Source organism: Vigna unguiculata, chromosome 8 (assembly GCF_004118075.2).
Source record: "Vigna unguiculata cultivar IT97K-499-35 chromosome 8, ASM411807v1, whole genome shotgun sequence".
Taxonomy (NCBI): Eukaryota; Viridiplantae; Streptophyta; class Magnoliopsida; order Fabales; family Fabaceae; genus Vigna; species Vigna unguiculata.
The window spans coordinates 37,055,325-37,075,631 of record NC_040286.1 but is presented as its reverse complement, the minus strand read 5'-3'; the positions used below and the strand labels follow the sequence as shown (position 1 = coordinate 37,075,631).

The 20,307-nt window shown below is 30.5% G+C and overlaps 1 protein-coding gene and 1 pseudogene across 1 annotated transcript; both read left to right on the top strand.

Annotated features, from left to right (window-relative positions):
- Window positions 1–297: 297 nt before the first annotated feature.
- Window positions 298–3,221, top strand: LOC114193635 (annotated as a pseudogene).
- Window positions 3,222–7,945: 4,724 nt separating this feature from the next.
- On the top strand, window positions 7,946–10,986 carry LOC114195182 (receptor-like protein 9DC1). Its single transcript, XM_028085572.1, has one exon. It carries the CDS (start codon window positions 7,946–7,948, stop codon window positions 10,829–10,831), a length of 2,886 nt encoding a protein of 961 aa, XP_027941373.1. The 3' UTR covers window positions 10,832–10,986.
- Window positions 10,987–20,307: the final 9,321 nt, after the last annotated feature.

The following is a 20,307-nucleotide window of genomic DNA, read 5'->3' as shown; positions in this document are numbered from 1 at the left end:
GTGTCGTCTTTGACACACAATGACTTCCAAGTCAATATGAGTAACAGTATACGTAAAGGATGGGGTGGAAATTTCATACTATTGGTGAGACATGATAGTTAAAGATACACAAACTCTTAATTTCTCAGACCTTTCACGTGCCCAGTGGTGAACAATAGAATGAACCGGGGTGTCGTGGACCACAACTAAAGCTTAATTTTACCCAAAAAACCTTGTCTCAACTTTTGAATTTGGCTATAAATATTCATTTTTAATTTCTTATCTCTCAAATCATTTCCCTTCATTCTAAGTCTGTGTGACCAGTGTAGAGTGCAGAGAAGTTAGAATGAAATCATCAATGGAAATGGGGTGGTTGTTTCCTGTGTTGCTGCTCTTTCATTTTTCATTCTCCCATTCCTTGTGTCACCCCCATGACTACCTTGCATTGCTTCACTTCAAGGCCTCCTTAACCATTAGTTATTTTTATGGTAATTGTGATGAGGTTTATCCAAACATAAAAATATGGGAAAATGGAACAGATTGCTGCTCTTGGTCTGGAGTGACCTGTCACCCCATTTCTGGTCATGTCATTGCCTTAGACCTCGCATGTGCTGGGCTTCAGGGTAAAATCAATGCAAACAGTACCCTTTTCGGTCTTTCTCATATGCAATCACTCAATCTTGCTTTCAATGACTTCTCCAACTCTCAAATTCCATCCACCATAGGTGAGCTTGTGAGCCTCACACACCTCAACTTGTCTTCTTCAAACTTTCAAGGTGAAATTCCTTCCCAAATCTCACATCTTTCCAAATTACAATCACTTGATCTCTCTCAACATGGTTATTATGAGTTTAAGTTATGGTGGGAAGAAGGCACATGGAAGAGGATGATCCAAAATGCAACCCATTTAAGGGTGCTAGTTTTGAATTATAATGATTTGTCATCAACTTCAATGACGTCACTCAATCTGTCTTCCTCTTTGATCACTCTTAAGTCTTAGAACTACTGGGATAAAGGAAAAGTTGACAGATGACATTCTTTGTTTGCCAAATCTGCAACACCTATATCTATCAGACAATAATGATCTTCGGGGCCAACTTCCGGACCTGAGTTGTAGTTCAGCTTCTCTCAATGTCTTAGAAATATCTAATTGTGAACTCTATGGGCCAATCCCTCCTTCTTTCTCTAACCTCACACATCTTACTTTATTGGACCTCTCAATCAACAACATCAACGGTTCAATTCCACCCTCTCTCTTAACCCTTCCACATCTAAATTTTCTGCGTCTCCGTTATAATTATCTCAGTGGTCAAATACCAAATGTATTTCATCAGTCAAACAAATTTGAAGAATTGGATTTGAGTCGTAACAATATCCAAGGTGAGCTGCCATCAACAATTTCAAATCTTCAACACCTCATTTACTTGGATATATCTTATAACAGATTAGAGGGACCTCTGCCCAACAAAATAACTGGGTTTTCAAATCTAACTACTTTAAGGTTGAATCACAACTTGCTAAATGGTACAATTCCTTCTTGGTGTTTCTCTTTGCCATCGTTGAAAGAATTAGGTCTATTTTATAATCAGTTCACGGGGCGTATACCTGCAATCTCGTCATATTCCTTACAGCGTCTAATTCTGCATGGCAACAAGCTGCAGGGCAATATTTCAGAATCAATTTTCAACCTTGTCAACCTTACTGCCTTACATCTGTCATCGAACAACTTCAGTGGTTCTCTCAATTTTTCTCTCTTCTCCAAGTTCCAAAATCTACAAATTCTTAAGCTTTCAAATTTAAGTCAATTATCACTAAACTTTGAATCAAACGTCAATTATAGTTTCTCCCGCTTGCGGGAGTTGGACTTGTCTTCTATGGGTTTGACTGAATTTCCAAAATTATCTAGAAAACCCCCAGCTTTGCTATATCTCTCTTTGTCCGACAACAAGTTGAATGGAAAAGTGCCCAACTGGTTGCATGAAATGGATTCTTTGAGATATGTATACCTAGACCGAAACTTTTTGACAACACCAGTGGACCAATTCTCTAGGAACTACAATCTATACTATCTTGATCTAAGTTTCAATTTACTCAGTGGTGCTATCTCTTCGTCGATTTGTAATGCAAGTTCCCTTTACACTCTCGTGTTGTCCAACAACAAGTTGACAGGCAGCATTCCACAATGCCTTGTGAGTTTACCGTTCCTTTGGGTCTTGAGTCTAGAAAGCAACAGACTTGATGGAACTTTACCAAATACCTTTGCAAACAACGATCTAAGCATTCTGAATCTCAATGACAACCTATTTGAAGGTCCTTTGCCAGAATCATTGTCCAACTGCATGTATCTGGCGGTTTTAAATCTTGGCAACAATCAACTGGAAGATACATTTCCCCATTGGCTTCAAACTATTCCAGATTTGAAAATATTGATTTTGCGGGCTAATAAGTTGCACGGTCCAATTGCCATGTTCAAGACCAAGAATGGATTTCCCAGTTTAAATATTTTTGATATCTCATCCAACAATCTCAGCGGCCCAATTCCAGAAGACTACATACAAAGTTTTAAATCCATGAAGAATGTTCAATATCTGGTGATTGGCAATTCACCACAACAATACATGGAATGGCTCATCTCTTTTGGAATATTTTATTCACCTACGACTGTAACAACAAAGGGCACGAGTATGCAATTCAAAAAAATTCCAACAAACTTTGTGATCATGGATTTATCAGAAAACAAATTTGAAGGAGAGATTCCAAAAGTAATTGGAGAGCTTCAAGCACTCAGAGGACTCAACCTCTCCCACAACAGACTCAGTGGTCCTATTCCCCAATCCATGGGAAATTTGACAATGTTGGAATCTTTGGATCTCTCTTCAAATATGCTCACTGGTAGGATTCCTACAGAATTGGTGAATATGAAGTTTCTTGCAGTACTGAATCTTTCCTATAATCATCTTGAGGGAGAAATACCCAAAGGAAAGCAGTTTGATTCTTTTTCGAATGATTCCTATAAGGAAAACTTGAACTTATGTGGAGATCCATTATCAATAAAATGCAACCAGAAGCATGATCAGCATCCTCAACCTTCACAAAGCTTGTGGAGAGAAGAAAATTTTGGATTTGGTTGGAAACCAGTGGCTATTGGATATGGGTGTGGAACAGTATGTGGAGTGGGGATTGGAAGTTTTATATTTTTCATGGGAAAATCAAGATCGCTTGTGAGAATGTTTGGGGGTTAACTTTATTACATGCTCAAAAGGAACTGTGTCCAGGACTCATAAATCAGCTCATGAATATGTGATATATTATTTTCTTTTCCGATGTCTTAACTGTGGTGAATTTGTAAGTGTTTCAAAGTTTATAAATCTACCAAGTTTGTGTTTTTCTTTATGTTTAAGCTTAAAATTTAAAGTTAAATTATCCTGTATAATAATCTTTCGTTTATTTACTAACTGCATGCCTATCAAAACATCTATAATTAAATGTATTGTTTTCTTATAAGCAATATTTGTTTTGTATGAAGGATTGTCACTTTTGTTAATTATTTCGTTACATATATTGTTATTAGCAGTTTCATAAATCCGGAAAAAAAAAAAACAAGAAGTGAGGTATTGTTACCGTGAGAGATAACACTTTTGTAATAATATCAATATGTTATATCAGGTATAGTTTGACGCATATAAAATTATCTTTCCAATTTTAATCAATCTAAAAAGTATTTTCTGCACTGATCAAAGTAGACAAATTAAAATAAATTTTTAAATAATTAAATAAATGAATAATTTTTATATTTGTAAATAAAAATATGTAATTTTAATTTATTATTGAAATCCAAGAAAAACGATAAGATTTTAATACATGAAAATGATTTTTAGCAAAAATAAAAAAGAGCTTAAATATGTAGATAAATATTTTTAGAATAATAAACTATAGTTGATTGACTTCTCTTCATCTAAATTGTCATTTTTTTACTAAATATTATAATTTTTTGAACGTTTTTCTATAAAATCATTGAGTATTTTCAAATATGATAAATTTATAAAGTCGTTTCAAATACTTTAAATTCTTATTATATAAATTCGTTTCAAAATTTAAAATATTGATGGTAAAGTCCTTTACAAAAATTATATGACTCAATATTGTTGGTTATGTTTAACTAATGATTAAAAGTTGACAGCTGATAGCTAAACGTTTCCAAAATAACTTACTGCATTATTTTCTTTTTTAAAATTATTAGTAGTTAATGAATACAAAATAAGAAAAATAAATATATTACAGTATTAATTTTATATAATATTTTAATTTTAGTTGTACTGATTAAAATATTTTAGAGTTGGTCGGGTTCGTTTTTTGTCCATATTAAAATTTATAAAAAAAATTTAGTCTAGCTCAACTTGAATTCGTAATGGACCAGGTTGATTTAGAAGTTTTAACTCATTTTGACACTTTAGTTTACTGGGAGCTTTATGAAGTCTGTAAAATAAATATTTGTCTAACGTGAAACTACTTGTCCAACAACCATTTACTCGAGAAAAAAAAACTCACTTTTGCGTAGCGAGCCAAACTCTCACCCAACGACCTATACCACCTTAGGCTCTTTGCATTTTCTCAAAAACATTTTTCGTCTAGTGACAATTGGTTTCACTTAACGACCATGTTCCTGGAAGCCCATTTTATTAGACTCGTCCAACGAGTTATGACACACTGAGCGAGTGAAACATCTATATTTCACATTTTCCATTTTAGCTCAGCGATTGTTTGGCTCACCAAAGGAGTTTACAAAAAATTAGAAACCTAGTAGATATATTAGTTTTCTCAATTGACTCCGATAAGTAATTTCTATCTTTTTACAAGCCAAAATAAGCACAAATCAATTCAAAAATAGTTTACATTAGCCAATTGGTCCAAACTAATATATTTATTCTTAAGTAATTTCTCAATCCCGCATTAATATAGCTTACACCAATGAAAAATAATATTACAATTGAACAACTACAACAATGCTCATTTAATCTCATCACAACTACATTACTGTAATCAATCAAACTCACTATTATAAAATAAAGCAATCAAATTAAGTAAGTAGCTTCTCTTACCTGAATTATGAGCTAAAATCATCAAAACTCTAAAACATCTAATGACTTATCTTCCCATAGAATACTTGGATCAAATATCTAATTACACTTTAACCTTCCTAACCGAACAAAATTTCATATTAAGCCCTTAGATGACATGTTCAACACCAACAATCCCCAAATGCAATACAACTCTAAAGAATGATAAAAAATGAATTTACCTTGTTTGAGATTTTGATATAATAGATCTATATGACTCTACATAAAGGATTTTCCACCGTAATCCGATATTTAAATAAGCAAACAGATGAACTAGAAATTTAGAAAGAATGTAAATAAATTTTTGATATTTTTTTACTTTTTTAGAAAAAATAATAATTTTTATAAAATAAAATTTGATTAACTAAATTTCTATTTATAACTCAAACTTTTTAATAATAAAATATATGATTATCTCTTATAAAAACTATTTTTACTTGAGTATTTTTTTAAGCAATCGGTAAAACATTGAAAAATAATATAAATAAGATTTTTTTAAATAATTAACTATGATTCCGCAAAAAAATTATTCATTAATCCCATAATAATTCGTTCTCTTCCATCCTTTACCATAAAGTGTATATTTTCTTCTTTTAATTAACAATAGTACGCTTCTAAATGTTTTTATATATTCCAAATATAGTAATTTAATTATATTTAGAAATTTGAAATGAAATGTCAATTGAAAAAACAAAAACAACATTAAGTCATCTCCCCAACTACCCATAAACAACTTAATTTTCATATTATATCATAATAATACACATGATTGATAAAAAAAATTACAATTAGTCTTATATTTCTTATTACACTACAGTGTGCTTTAAAAGTGAAATAGCTGTAATTTTTGTTTACTTATTATTATTAATTTTTGTTTTATTTAAAAAAAAAAATATTCGTTAAAATAATTTTCGTTATTTTTCAACCATTAAGTATATATATATTGGTATTTAAAAAGTTTTCTTAGATCTCTAAAATATTTTTATCTTATCATACCCTTAATTATACATTTGTTTTCCTTTGTGTGATTTCTTTCAATAGTCTTTCAAATTGTTTCTCAGACACACATTTGTTAATTTTTAATATTTTTACCTGTTGTTTATGTTCATAATGTATAATACTATTTCGATATATTTTATCTAATTTATTTGCAACTCATTATCAATCATACTGTAATTTTTTTCATTATAATTGTGTAAATAACTTTTATTTACTATAATATAAAAATTTAATGTAATTGTCATGAATTTTTTTTATCACCATCCAACATATATTAGAATTCAAAAGATACAAGATCTATGTCAAAATTTTATTATTATGTTTATTATTTTTTCTTTGCGTCATTTTGATAAATCGTTGATGTATTATCATTTTTATTAGTGCATAAAAAAGAGATTCATTAGAATTTAAAAAATTGAAGTAAAAAACATTTAAAATATATTTTATTTTGAATATTTGTTTTCCTTTTATATTTTTTTAAAAATATTTTTAAATTTTATCAACTAGGTTTCATTAATGTTTGCAGTTTACAAATTTAATAAATGTTTTGTTTCTCATAAAATTTTATTTGGTATTCTAGTATAAAATATAAACAATTATAATTTATTTCAAAGTATTTGATATAAAATAAATAATCATCCTCCTAATATTGAATATTTGATAATATTATGTTTCCTTTATCGTAATTTGTTTATTATTTTATAAAAAATAGTTAAAATTGATATTGAAGTAGTAAGAAAATGAATACAAGTATAGATATGAGATTAAACTCGTTACCCGGTGGAGATGAAGAGAAGACAAAAGTTTAATACCAGTTAGATTTGGTATAGAGATGGAGATGAATTTTTTTATAGAGATGAGAATGGGATAGCGAAACTCATCCCCATCTCACCCGTTGGCATTCCTAATTGTAAGAAAAAACAGAGAGAAGACGGTGTAAGATTAATAACTCCATGGAACAAAATTTTTGTTGTTGTTTTGCTTGATCATGACGCAACAGAATGGAAGAGAAGTCTTCCGTTTTAACCTCCTAAGTTTTGGCCTTTGTAGAACACATTCATCTTCTTTTCTGAAAATATGAGAGAGAGTCAAAAAAACACAGCTGTATCACTTCCTCTGTATTACTTTCTATATATTACTTTCTATAGATAAAGATACAAAACATATGCTTTAAGATGAAAAATCAAAAGAAAAAGTCCAATTTTTAAGGGCATTTACTTTCACGTCAACTCCATCAGTGGTGCTGGGAACAGCTTTACCACTTCCTCTCTATTACTTTCTATATATTAAAATTTAAAGACTTTTTTTTAACTATTATTTCTAAATTTCTACTGCATGTTTTTACTTCTTTTTTCACTTGTATCAATATTTTTATTTATTTGTAATTAATTTATATGAATTTATGTGCATTTTGTAATATGTAAAAATGATAAATAAAAAAATCTCTGAAATATTAAGATAAGAAATTATTGTATTTGTTAGTTCCTATATAATTTTTTTAAGAAAAGATAAAAACAGAATAGGAGGTGACGTTTTAGACGAGTAGAAACAAAAATGTTCGTTTAACTTAATAATTGCAGAAATAAAAAGCCTAAATTAAATTTCAATAATGAATAATAACAGAGCATATCTGTGTCGTCTTTGACCCACAATGACTTCCAAGTCAATATGAGTAACAGTATACGTAAAGGATGGGGTGGAAATTTCATACTATGGGTCAGACATAATAATTTCAATTTGACTATAAATATTCATTTCTAATTTCTGATCTCTCAAAGTATTTCCCTTCATTCTAAGTCTCTGTGACCACTGTAGAGTGCAGAGAAGTTAGAATGAAATCATGCATGGAAATGGGGTGGTTGTTTCCTGTGTTGCTGCTCTTTCATTTTTCATTCTCCCATTCCTTGTGTCACCCTCATGACAACCTTGCATTGCTTCACTTCAAGGCCTCCTTAACCATTAGTATTACGTATAATTATTGTGATGAGATTTATCGAAGCATAGAAAGATGGGAAAATGGAACAGATTGCTGCTCTTGGTCTGGAGTGACCTGTCACCCCCTTTCTGGTCATGTCATTGCCTTAGACCTCGCATGTGCTGTGCTTCAGGGTAAAATCAATGCAAACAGTACCCTTTTCGGTCTTTCTCATATGCAATCACTCAATCTTGCTTTCAATGACTTCTCCAACTCTCAAATTCCATCCACCATAGGTGACCTTGTGAGCCTCACACACCTCAACTTGTCTTCTTCAAACTTTCAAGGTGAAATTCCTCCCCAAATCTCACATCTTTCCAAATTACAATCACTTGATCTCTCTCAACTTGATGATTTTGAGTTTCAGTTAAAGTGGGAAGAAGGCACATGGAAGAGGATGCTCCAAAATGCAACCCATTTAAGGGTTCTAGTTTTGGATCGTACAAATTTGTCATCAACTTCAATGAGCTCACTCAATTTGTCTTCCTCTTTGATCACTCTAAGTCTTAGAGGAACCGGGATAAAGGGAAAGTTGACAGATGACATTCTTTGTCTGCCAAATCTGCAACACCTATATCTATCACGTAATACTGATCTTCATGGCCAACTTCCGGACCTGAGTTGTACTTCAGCTTCTCTCAATGTCTTAGAAATGATTAGTTGTGATCTCCAAGGGCCAATCCCTCCTTCTTTCTCTAACCTCACACATCTTACTTCATTGGACCTCTCATACAACTACATCGACGGTTCAATTCCACCCTCTCTCTTAACCCTTCCACATCTAAATATTCTGCGTCTCCGTTATAATCATCTCAGTGGTCAAATACCGAATGTATTTCATCAGTCATCGAAATTTGAAGAATTGCTTTTGAGAGATAACTATATCCAAGGTGAACTACCATCAACATTTTCAAATCTTCGACACCTCATTTTCTTGGATATATCTCGTAACAAATTAGAGGGACCTCTGCCCAACAAAATAACTGGGTTTTCAAATCTAACTACATTATATTTGAATTCCAACTTGCTAAATGGTACAATTCCTTCTTGGTGTTTCTCTTTGCCATCGTTGGAAGAATTATATCTATCTTATAATAAGTTCACGGGGCGTATACCTGCAATCTCCTCATATTCCTTACAGAGTCTAATCCTGCATGGCAACAAGCTGCAGGGCAATATTTCAGAATCAATTTTCAACCTTGTCAACCTTACTGTCTTATATCTGTCATCAAACAACTTCAGTGGTTCTCTCAATTTTTCTCTCTTCTCCAAGTTCCAAAATCTACAAATTCTTGGCCTTTCAAATTTAAGTCAATTATCACTACACTTTGAATCAAACGTCAATTATAGTTTCTCCAGCTTGCAAGAGTTGGACTTGTCTTCTATGGGTTTGACTGAATTTCCAAAATTATCAGGAAAAATCCCAGTTTTGCGACGTCTCTATTTGTCCGACAACAAATTGAAGGGAAAGGTGCCGAATTGGTTGCATGAAATGGATTATTTATATGATGTAAGACTAGACCGAAACTTTTTGACAACAGGAGTGAACCAATTCTCTAGGAACCATCTACTCGGATATCTTGATCTAAGTTTCAATTTACTGAGTGGTGCTATCTCTTCGTCAATTTGTAATGCAAGTTCCCTCGAGGTACTCGTGTTGTCCAACAACAAGTTGACAGGCAGCATTCCACAATGCCTTGTGAGTTTACCGAAACTTTCCGACTTGAGTCTAGAAAGCAACAGACTTAATGGAACTTTACCAAATACCTTTGCAAACAATTATCTCTGGAATCTGAATCTCAATGACAACCGATTTGAAGGTCCTTTGCCAGAATCATTGTCCCACTGCATGCAATTGGAGGTTTTAAATCTTGGGAACAATCAACTGCAAGATACATTTCCCCATTGGCTTCAAACTCTACCATTTTTGAAAGTATTGATTTTGCGGGATAATAAGTTGCACGGTCCTATTTCCATATTCAAGACCAAGTATGGATTTTCTAGTTTAAATGTTTTTGATATCTCATCCAACAACTTCAGCGGCCCAGTTCCAGAACACTACATACAAAGTTTTGAATTCATGAAGAATGTTGTTCAACACGATGCGGTTGGCATTCCACAGCGATACATTAAAATCCCACTTGATATTGAACCATTTTATACACTTATGACTGTAACAACAAAAGGTATTAGCATGCCCTTCAAAAAAGTTCCAATAAACTTTGTGAGCATTGATTTATCAGGAAACAAATTTGAAGGAGAGATTCCAAAAGTAATTGGAGAGCTTCAAGCACTCACAGGACTTAACCTCTCCCACAACAGACTCGGGGGTCCTATTCCCCAATCCATGGGAAATTTGACAATGTTGGAATCTTTGGATCTCTCTTCAAATATGCTCACTGGTAGGATTCCTACAGAATTGGTGGATATGAAGTTTCTTGAAGTACTGAATCTTTCCTATAATCATCTTGAGGGAGAAATACCCAGAGGAAAGCAGTTTGATTCTTTTTCGAATGATTCCTATAAGGAAAACTTGGGCTTATGTGGAGATCCATTGTCAATGAAATGCAACCAGAAGCATGATCAGCATGATCAGCATCATCCATATTCACAAAGCTTGCAGAGAGAAGAGAGATTTGGATTTGGTTGGAAAGCAGTGGCTATAGGATATGGTTGTGGAACAGTATTTGGAGTGGGGATTGGAAGTTTTATGTTTTTCATGGGAAAGCCAAAATGGCTTGTGAGAATGTTTGGGGGTTAACTTTATTAGATGCTCAAAATGAACGGTGTGAGGAGGACTCAGATCAGCTCACACGCAAATGTGTTATGTTGTTTTCTTTTCTCATGTCTTAATTGTGGTAAATTTGTAAGAGTGTTTCAAAGTTTATAAATCTACCGAGTTTGTGTTTTTCTTTACGTTTAAGCTTAAAATTTAAAGTTAAATTATCCTGTATAATAATCTTTCATTTATTTACTAACTGCATGCCTATCAAAACATCTATAATTAAATGTATTGTTTTCTTATATGCAATATTTGTTTTGTCTGAAGGATTGTCATTTTTGTTAATTATTTCGTTAACATATATTTTTATTAGCAGTTTCATAAATGAAAAAAAAGAAGATTCAAGAAGTGTAGGATTACCGGGGGAGATAACACTTTTTTAATAATATCAATATGTTATATCATGTATAGTTTGACGCATAAAAAATTATCCTTCCTATTTTAATCAATCTAAAAAGTATTTTCTGCACCGATCAAAGTAGACAAATTAAAATAAATTTTAAATAAATGACTAATTAAATGAATAATTTTTATATTTATAAATAGAAATATATATAATTTTAATTTATTATTGAAAGCCGAGAAAAAGGAGAAATTTTAATACATAAAAATAATTTTTAACAAAAAAATAACTTAAATATGTAGATAAATATTTTTAGAATAACAAACTAAAATTGAGTGACTTCTCTTCGTCTAAATTTGGTCATTTTTTTTTATTAAATATTATAATTTTGAACGTTTTCCTATAAAATCGTTGAGTATTTTCAAATCTCATAAATTTATAAAGTCGTTTCTAATACTTTAAATTCTTATTATATAAATTCGTTTCAAAATTTGAAATATTGATCGTAAAGTCTTTTACAAAAATTATATGAGTCAATATTGTTGGTTATGTTTAATTAATGATTAAAAGTTGACGATCGATAGCTAAACGTTGTTAAAATGAGTTACTGCATTATATTTTTTGAAAAATTTATTAGTTAATGAATACAAAATAAAAATAAATAAACACATTACAGTATTAATTTTATATAAAATTTTCATTTTAATTTTACTGATAAAAATATGTTAGAGTTGGTTATGTTCGTTTTTGGTCCGTAATAAAATTTATAAAACATTTTAGTTCAACTCAAACTCATGATAGGTGGAATTGATTTATAGGTTTTAATCTATTTTAACGGTTCTAATTCATCGGAAGTTCTACAGATTTTGTTAAATAAATATTTGGCTACAGAAACTATGTTGTCCATAAAATGAAATATCTTTCCATAAAATGAAATATTTAATCACATTCTAACCTTTCTAACAGAACAAAATTTCATATTAAGCCCTTAGATGACATGTTCAACACCAACAATCCCCACGTTCAACACAATCGCGAATACAACTTAAAAGAATGATAAAAAATTAATTTACATTATTTGAAATTTTAATATAATAGATCTATATCACTCTACAAAAAGATTTCTATGACGTATTTTCCTATGTTTAAACAAGCAAGTAGATGAACTAAAAATTTATAAATAATGTAAATAATTTTTTTATTTTATTTTTCTACTTTTTTAGAAAAATAATAATTTTTATAAAATGAAATTTATTAACTAAATTTCTATTTATAACTCAAACTTTTTAATAATAAAATAAATAATTATCTCTTATAAAATCTATTTCTACTTGAGTAGTTTTTTAGTAATCGGTGAAACATCGAAAAGTAATATATAAATAAGATTTTTTTTAAATAATTAACTATGAGTCCGGAAAAAAAATATTCATTAATCTCATATATATATATATATATATATATATATATATATATATATATACATATATATATATATATATATATATATATAATCATTCTCTTTTTTTAGTAAAGTAAGTGTAAATTTTCTTTTTTTAATTAACAATAGTACGTTTCTAAATGTTTTTATATATTTCAAAGGGTTAAATATATTTTTGGTCGCTTCATTTTAAGTGAATTTTGAAATTTTTTCATTTTGAAACTTTAGACTAATTTAGTTCTTCATATTTTGAAATACGTGAATTTAGTAATTTTAATCAAATTTGTCATCAACTTCAATGAGCTCACTCAATTTGTCCTCCTCTTTGATCACTAAATTTGTCATCAACTTCAATGAGCTCACTTAATTTGTCCTCCTCTTTGATCACTCTAAGGGCCTGTTCTCTTGAGTGTATGTCACTATTCAACAGAATAAGGGAGCACGGATTCATTTTGAAATTGTGTTCCATTGCACTGATTAGGGCCAATAAGCGAGGGTTGATTTGAGGGATGCACAAATTTTTTCATCCACTATAGAAGCAGAAGATTAGCGAGTATTATTGAAGACTTTACTATATTACCCTCGTTTCTTTGGTTGTTTGGTTTTGTGAAGCAAAAGGTCATCCGTAAGGTGAGTTACTGTGATTGTTGAATGCGAAGGGAAGGAAGATGAGGTTCTTTGCGGTGTGGTGGTGGTCGTGAGAGGTGTTGTGGTGGTGCTGTGATTGGTGTTGCGGTGGTGGCGTGAGTGGTGTTGGAGGTGTTGCAAGGGTGGTGAAGGGGGAGTGGGATGGCACCGGTGTGGCAGGTGTTGCAGGGGTGGTGATGGGGAGTGGGATGGCACCGGTGTGGCAGGTGTTGCAGGGGTGGTGAGGGAATTGGGATGGCACCGGTGTGGCAGGTCTTGCAGGGGTGGTGAGGGTGACTGGGATGGCACCGGTGTGGCACTGGTGTTGTGAATTTCAGAGAGAGGGATGACACAGGTTATGTACGTAATCGGTGCCTTGTTTTCAAAGGGGGTGACACCGGTTACGACACCGATGTCATGGTTATATATATATATATATATATATATATATATATATATATATATATATATATATATATATATATATATATATTGACCTTTTCTTTACTTTTTTTTATTTTTTTTTAATTTTTTAACTTTAGTTTAAAATTTAATTATATAATTTTTAAAAATTTAATTATATAATTTATTTTAAAATTTTATATAATTTTAATATTTTATATATATATATATATATATATATATATATATATATATTGACCTTTTTCTTTACTTTTTTTATTTTTTTTTTATTTTTTTAACTTTAGTTTAAAATTTAATTATATAATTTTTAAAAATTTAATTATATAATTTATTTTAAAATTTTATATAATTTTAAAAATTTTTTAATTCGTATTAATTAATTATAATTATTTTTATAACATCAATTTACAAAATCATTTTATTTTCATCAAGGGTATTTTGGTAATTTTCTAATTATATCTATTTTTACAATTTATTTTATTTATCACATCAATCAAATCTTTCACTAACATTCATAAAATTTATCTCCAAATCTACTCACTTTATTCTCTAAATCTACTCAAAAAAATACAAAAATTCGTTCACCCAAATTTACAAAAATTCATCTTTACACTCTTCCCCATACATATATATATATATATATATATATATATATATATATATATATATATATATATATATATATATATATATATATATATATATATATATATATATATATATATATATCCTATTAAAGAAACACACCCTAACTACATTAAGGTTGACTCACAACTTGCTAAATGGTACAATTCCTTCTTGGTGTTTCTCTTTGCCATCGTTGGAAGAATTAGTTCTATCAGATAATCAGTTTATCGGGCGTATACCTGCAATCTCCTCATATTCCTTACAGAGTCTAATTCTTGATGGCAACAAGCTGCAGGGCAATATTTCAGAATCAATTTTTAACCTTCTCAACCTTACTGAGTTGTATCTGTCATGCAACAACTTCAGTGGTTCTGTCAATTTTTCACTCTTCTCCAAGTTCCAAAATCTACAAATTCTTAGCCTTTCAAATTTAAGTGAATTATCACTAAACTTTGAATCAAACGTCAATTATAGTTTCTCCCGCTTGCAGGAGTTGGACTTGTCTTCCATGGGTTTGACTGAATTTCCAAAATTATCAAGAAAAACCCCAGCTTTGCTATATCTCATTTTGTCGGACAACAAGTTGAATGGAAAAGTGCCCAATTGGTTGCATGAAATGGATTCTTTAAAATATGTAAGCCTAGACCGAAACTTTTTGACAACAGGAGTGGACCAATTCTCTAGGAACCCCAAACTCGTATCTCTTGATCTAAGTTTCAATTTACTCACTGGTGCTATCTCTTCGTCAATTTGTAATGCAACTACCCTTAACATTCTCGTGTTGTCCAACAAGAAGTTGTCAGGTAGCATTCCACAATGCCTTGGGAGTTCAAAATACCTTTACGTTTTGAATCTAGAAAGCAACAGACTTAATGGAACTTTACCAAATACCTTTGCAAACAACTATCTCATGACTCTGAATCTCAATGACAACCGATTTCAAGGTGGTTTGCCAGAATCATTGTCCAACTGCATGCAACTGACGGTTTTAAATCTTGGCAACAATGAACTGGAAGATACATTTCCCCATTGGCATCAAACTCTACCATATTTGAAAATATTGATTTTGCGGGCTAATAAGTTGCACGGTCCAATTGCCATGTTCAAGACCAAGCATGGATTTCCCAGTTTATATATTTTTTATATCTCATCCAACAACTTCAGCGGCCCAATTCCAGAAGACTACATACAAAGTTATGAATCCATGAAGAATGTTCAATATCTGGTGATTGGCAATTCACCACAGTACATGGAACAGCCAGGCTTTTCTGGAATGATTTATCCACCTACGACAGTGACAACAAAAGGCAGGAGTGTGCCATTCAAAAAAATTCCAATAGATTTTGTGATCATTGATTTATCAGGAAACAAATTTGAAGGAGAGATTCCAAAAGTAATTGGAGAGCTTCAAGCACTCAGAGGACTCAACCTCTCCCACAACAGACTCAGTTGTCCTATTCTCCAATCCATGGGATCATCTTGTGGGAGAAATACCCAGAGGAAAGCAGTTTGATTCTTTTTCGAATGATTCCTATAAGGGAAACTTGGGCCTATGTGGGGATCCATTGACAATGAAATGCGGCCAAAAGCGTGATGAAGATCCTCCACTTTCGCAAAGCTTGTGGAGAGAAGAGAAATTTGGATTTGGTTGGGAAGCAGTGGCTATAGGATATGGGTGTGGAACAGTATTTGGAGTGGGGATTGGAAGTTTTATGTTTGTCATGGGAAAGCCAAAATGGCTTGTGAGAATGTTTGGTGGTTGACTGATATGTTATATTTTTTTCATATATGATATGGGTTATAGTTATAGGCATGTTTTATGGATATTGAGAGATTATGGTTCTATATGGTTATATGACATTAGTCTTACACATATAAGACTTTAGACACCACTTTTACACCAAAACCTTAAGGCAATGTTGTTATGGGTCTTTATTCTTATATAGTGTTTAACTTTATCTTTTCTATCCAATGTGGGACTTTGATTCACACTTGGACTATTCCCAACATTGACTGTGTTAGAAGCTGAAAAGGAACACTGTGTGGAGGACTCATCAAAGAATAAATGGGTTCATGCAAATGTGATACTTAATATGTTGTTTTCTTTTCCTTGTCCTAAGAGTATTTCAAAGTTTTTAAATCTAGCAAGTTTGTGTTCTCTCTACGTTTAACCTTCATATTTAAAGTTAAATTATCCTTTATAATAATCTTTCATGTATTTACTTATTGCATGCATATCAAACCATCTACAATTAAATTGATTGTTTTTTTTTATAAATAAGCAATATTTGTTCAGTCTGAAGGATTGTCACATTCTTGTTAATTATTGGTTAACATGTGTTTTTTATTAGCAGCAAATAATATTTCGTAAATTAAAAAAAAATGAAACGGCTTTAATTGATTTCTTAATACTATAAATATTTCTACACTTTAAGAAGTAAGGTATTAGGTATTACTGGAGGAGACAACACTTTCGTATTAATATCAGTACGATGTTTTGTATCAGGTATAGTTTCACGTATATAAAATTATCTTTTCAGTTTTAACTAATGTAAAAAGCATTTGCTGCAATGATCAAAACTGGAAAAGTATAATGAATTCGTAACAAAATATTTAAATAATTTCTATTAAACTAAATAAAAGTCATAATTTTAAGTTTATTATTCAAAGCCAAGAAAAAAAGATGTTAATACATGAAAATAATTTTTAACAAAAAATTAGTTTAAATATGCAGATAAATTATTTTAGAAAAACAAACTATAGTTAATCGACTTCTCTTTTTCTAAATTTTATTATTTTTTATTAAATATTATAATTTTGAACTATTTACAACAATATATAAAAAAAAAAATTTGTGTTCACGTTTTGTTATTCCAGCTTTATTCTTAATTATTATTTTAAAAATTAAGTATTTTATAAATAGTTTGTCTTTAACTATTATTTTAAAAATCTATTTTGTCTTTAACAATTATTTTCAAAATTTACATATTTTATTTTTCAAATTTTATATTTAATGACTATTTTAAAAATTAATTCTATATTTTGTATTTATCTTAACTCAAATTTTTATAAAAATTAAAAAATACAACAACAATTGTGTGTTTGTTAGTTTTTTATAAAACTGTTGAGTATTTTTGAATATGATAAATTTACAAAGTCGTTTCAAATACTTTAAAGGTTTAAATACCTTTTTCGTCCTTATTTTCGTAATGTTTGTTGTGAATGGTCCTCATTTTGACAAAATGTTTAAAATGGTCCTCATTTTTATCGAATGTTTAAAATGGTCCTCATTTTCGCAATTCGTATATTATTTATTTGGTCATTTTCTGTGACGCCGTTTAAATCAGTAACAAAACCATCTGTACAGTACACGTAACACATCCTAATGCAATGTAATACAAACAGTGCCACCTATACAGTGCTCTGTTACTGACTTAAATGGCGTCACAGAAAATGACCAAATAAAATACGAATTGCGAAAATGAGGACCATTTTAAACATTTGATAAAAATGAGGACTATTTTAAACATTCTGTCAAAATGATGACCATCCGCAACAAACACTACGAAAATGAGGACAACAAAGGTATTTAAGTCTACTTTAAATTCCTATTACAATAACTTACTAAATTATATTTTTGGTAAATTATTAGTAGTTAATAGAAACGAAAAATAAACATATTCCTTTTTTAATTACCTTTTTATTAAGTACTCATATTTTGTTAATTATTATTTTTTTAACTCAAAATAGAACAATATTCTCTCTTACTAATTTTAAACTAAAATTTCTATTTGTTTGAATGTTATACTATTTTTTTTTATTAAAAATGACTTAATAAAATGATTTTTACCACTAAATTTTAATATAAATATCAAATACTTCATTTTTGTAAAATTTTTATACTTAATCACTTTTAATTTTATAAAAAAGGGATTTTAATTATTAAAAAAAAGTAGGTCAAGATTGAATCAGATACACATAAGTAGGTACTACATTGAAACAAAAAGACATACATGGGGACTAAATTGAAATCAAAACAATGACATCTGATAATGACACTGACACGTGGCACTGACAATGCCACGTATTATACATAGAGACCTGACACATGGCATTTTTTTTTTTGGAAAAATTTAAAAAAAATTTAAAAAAATTAAAAAAACCAGAAACTGACACGTGGCACGTTGACTAACCCGTCTCAAATGGACCTAATTGATGCACTTTTTCAAATGTTGGAATGCATTTGACACTTTTTTAAAAGTGAGGACCAAATTGACACACTTATACCAAAGTGGGTACCATCCGAGTAATTAAACTTATTTTTATATAAATTTTAACTTTAATCTTACTTATAAAAATATTTTAGAATTAGTATAATCTTAGTTTCTAATTAATTTTAAAATTTTATTTATATATGTATTGTTTTAATTAAAATTTCACTTTCAATTATTATATTTTCATATTATATTATCAACTATTTAAATCAAATTTGAAATAAAATAAAAAAATAATACGGAGGGTAATGAAAGTATTTTAATGAAATTGAATTATCTCAACTAAGATAATGAGTAATTATTTTTATAATAATATATGAAATGTGAAGTTCACCTACAGATATGAAATATGAAAATATGTATGCAATGTTCCTATTGTTATACTATTCATCTAATTCTTTTTGGTCACTAACTTGAACCATCTCTCTTTCTATAGCATCCTCCATGCGCCACAACATTTCCAATTGCTTCATCTTAGATCTGCAAAGTATCTGCTTCTGCATAATCATGCATCTTCATCAGTAAACACATAGTTTCTGCATTTTGATGCAATGGCTTGGTATTCTCTTTTCTTTTGGCTTATTCTATAGAATATATCTCTGCAAAGCACCAATCATTCAACACTTTTCTGAAACAATTTCTGGTACCTCAACCATTAGAAGCTCTGATTAGCAATCGAGATTTCAGGAAACAAATATGAAAGTGAGTTATGGGTATTCTCGGCCAAAGTTCAACATTGCTGGTGCCATTAGACATGTCGTCTCTTATCGTATTTTCCTTAATATTTTTAATATCTATTCCAGTGGGATTCATAGATCCAGGTGTGTTATTCCAATCAGGTATGAACGAGATACAAGCTTGGATGATACCAAATCTGTGCAAGATGGAGAATAAAATTATATCAGTGGAAAGAATACTTCGGTATACTTGGCCCTCAAATGGCGAGGTTCATATACAAGATCTGCAGCTAGTTGAGCTGTTATATTGCACTCTTCACAATTGTATTGCTAGAGAACAAGTCATCATCTTTTGCTCAGCTTGTTGCTGAGTATACCATGAACTCCAAGTCCAGTTTTGAGAAATCCATGATCACTAAAAGACATTGAAACGCAGAAAAAGTTTCTAGGTAATGATGAAAATGTGGAGGATTACATGAATTGTGATTTTTATATAGAAAATGTACCTGACTGGTGCTTCCACGCAACAAATAGAATGATGCATATCAAGTTACAAACGGATTCTAAATGCATCATATAAATTGATGTAAGCATGTTATTTGGTAATGGTATAGTAAGCTTTTATGTTACATTATTTTGCTGAAATCATATCTGGAATCTGTATACACAACCATAAGATGTTTTGATCATTGGATCAAGTAATTTCAATGCAAATCTAACCCTGCAAGTACACTGTAATGACTGTACATTGAATTGGACGTATTATCCTTTATTACGTTTTTCATTTTCTTTGGTTTTCTTGATATCTACTCAATCTTCCTTCAAACCTGTGCCACCACACCCATTTTTATGTTATTTTGTTCCTTATTTTTGGTATTTTGTAATAGGGAAATGGGATATAGTGACAACATCATGCCATAGTTATATCTTTTAATGATGGGAAGAAGCAGGGAGAAGTTATAGAAAAAATGGGAAAATTAATTCCAGACTGAATTTTCCACCCAAAAAAGGAATTAAAAGTAGAAAAACAGAGGAAAGACTCTGTA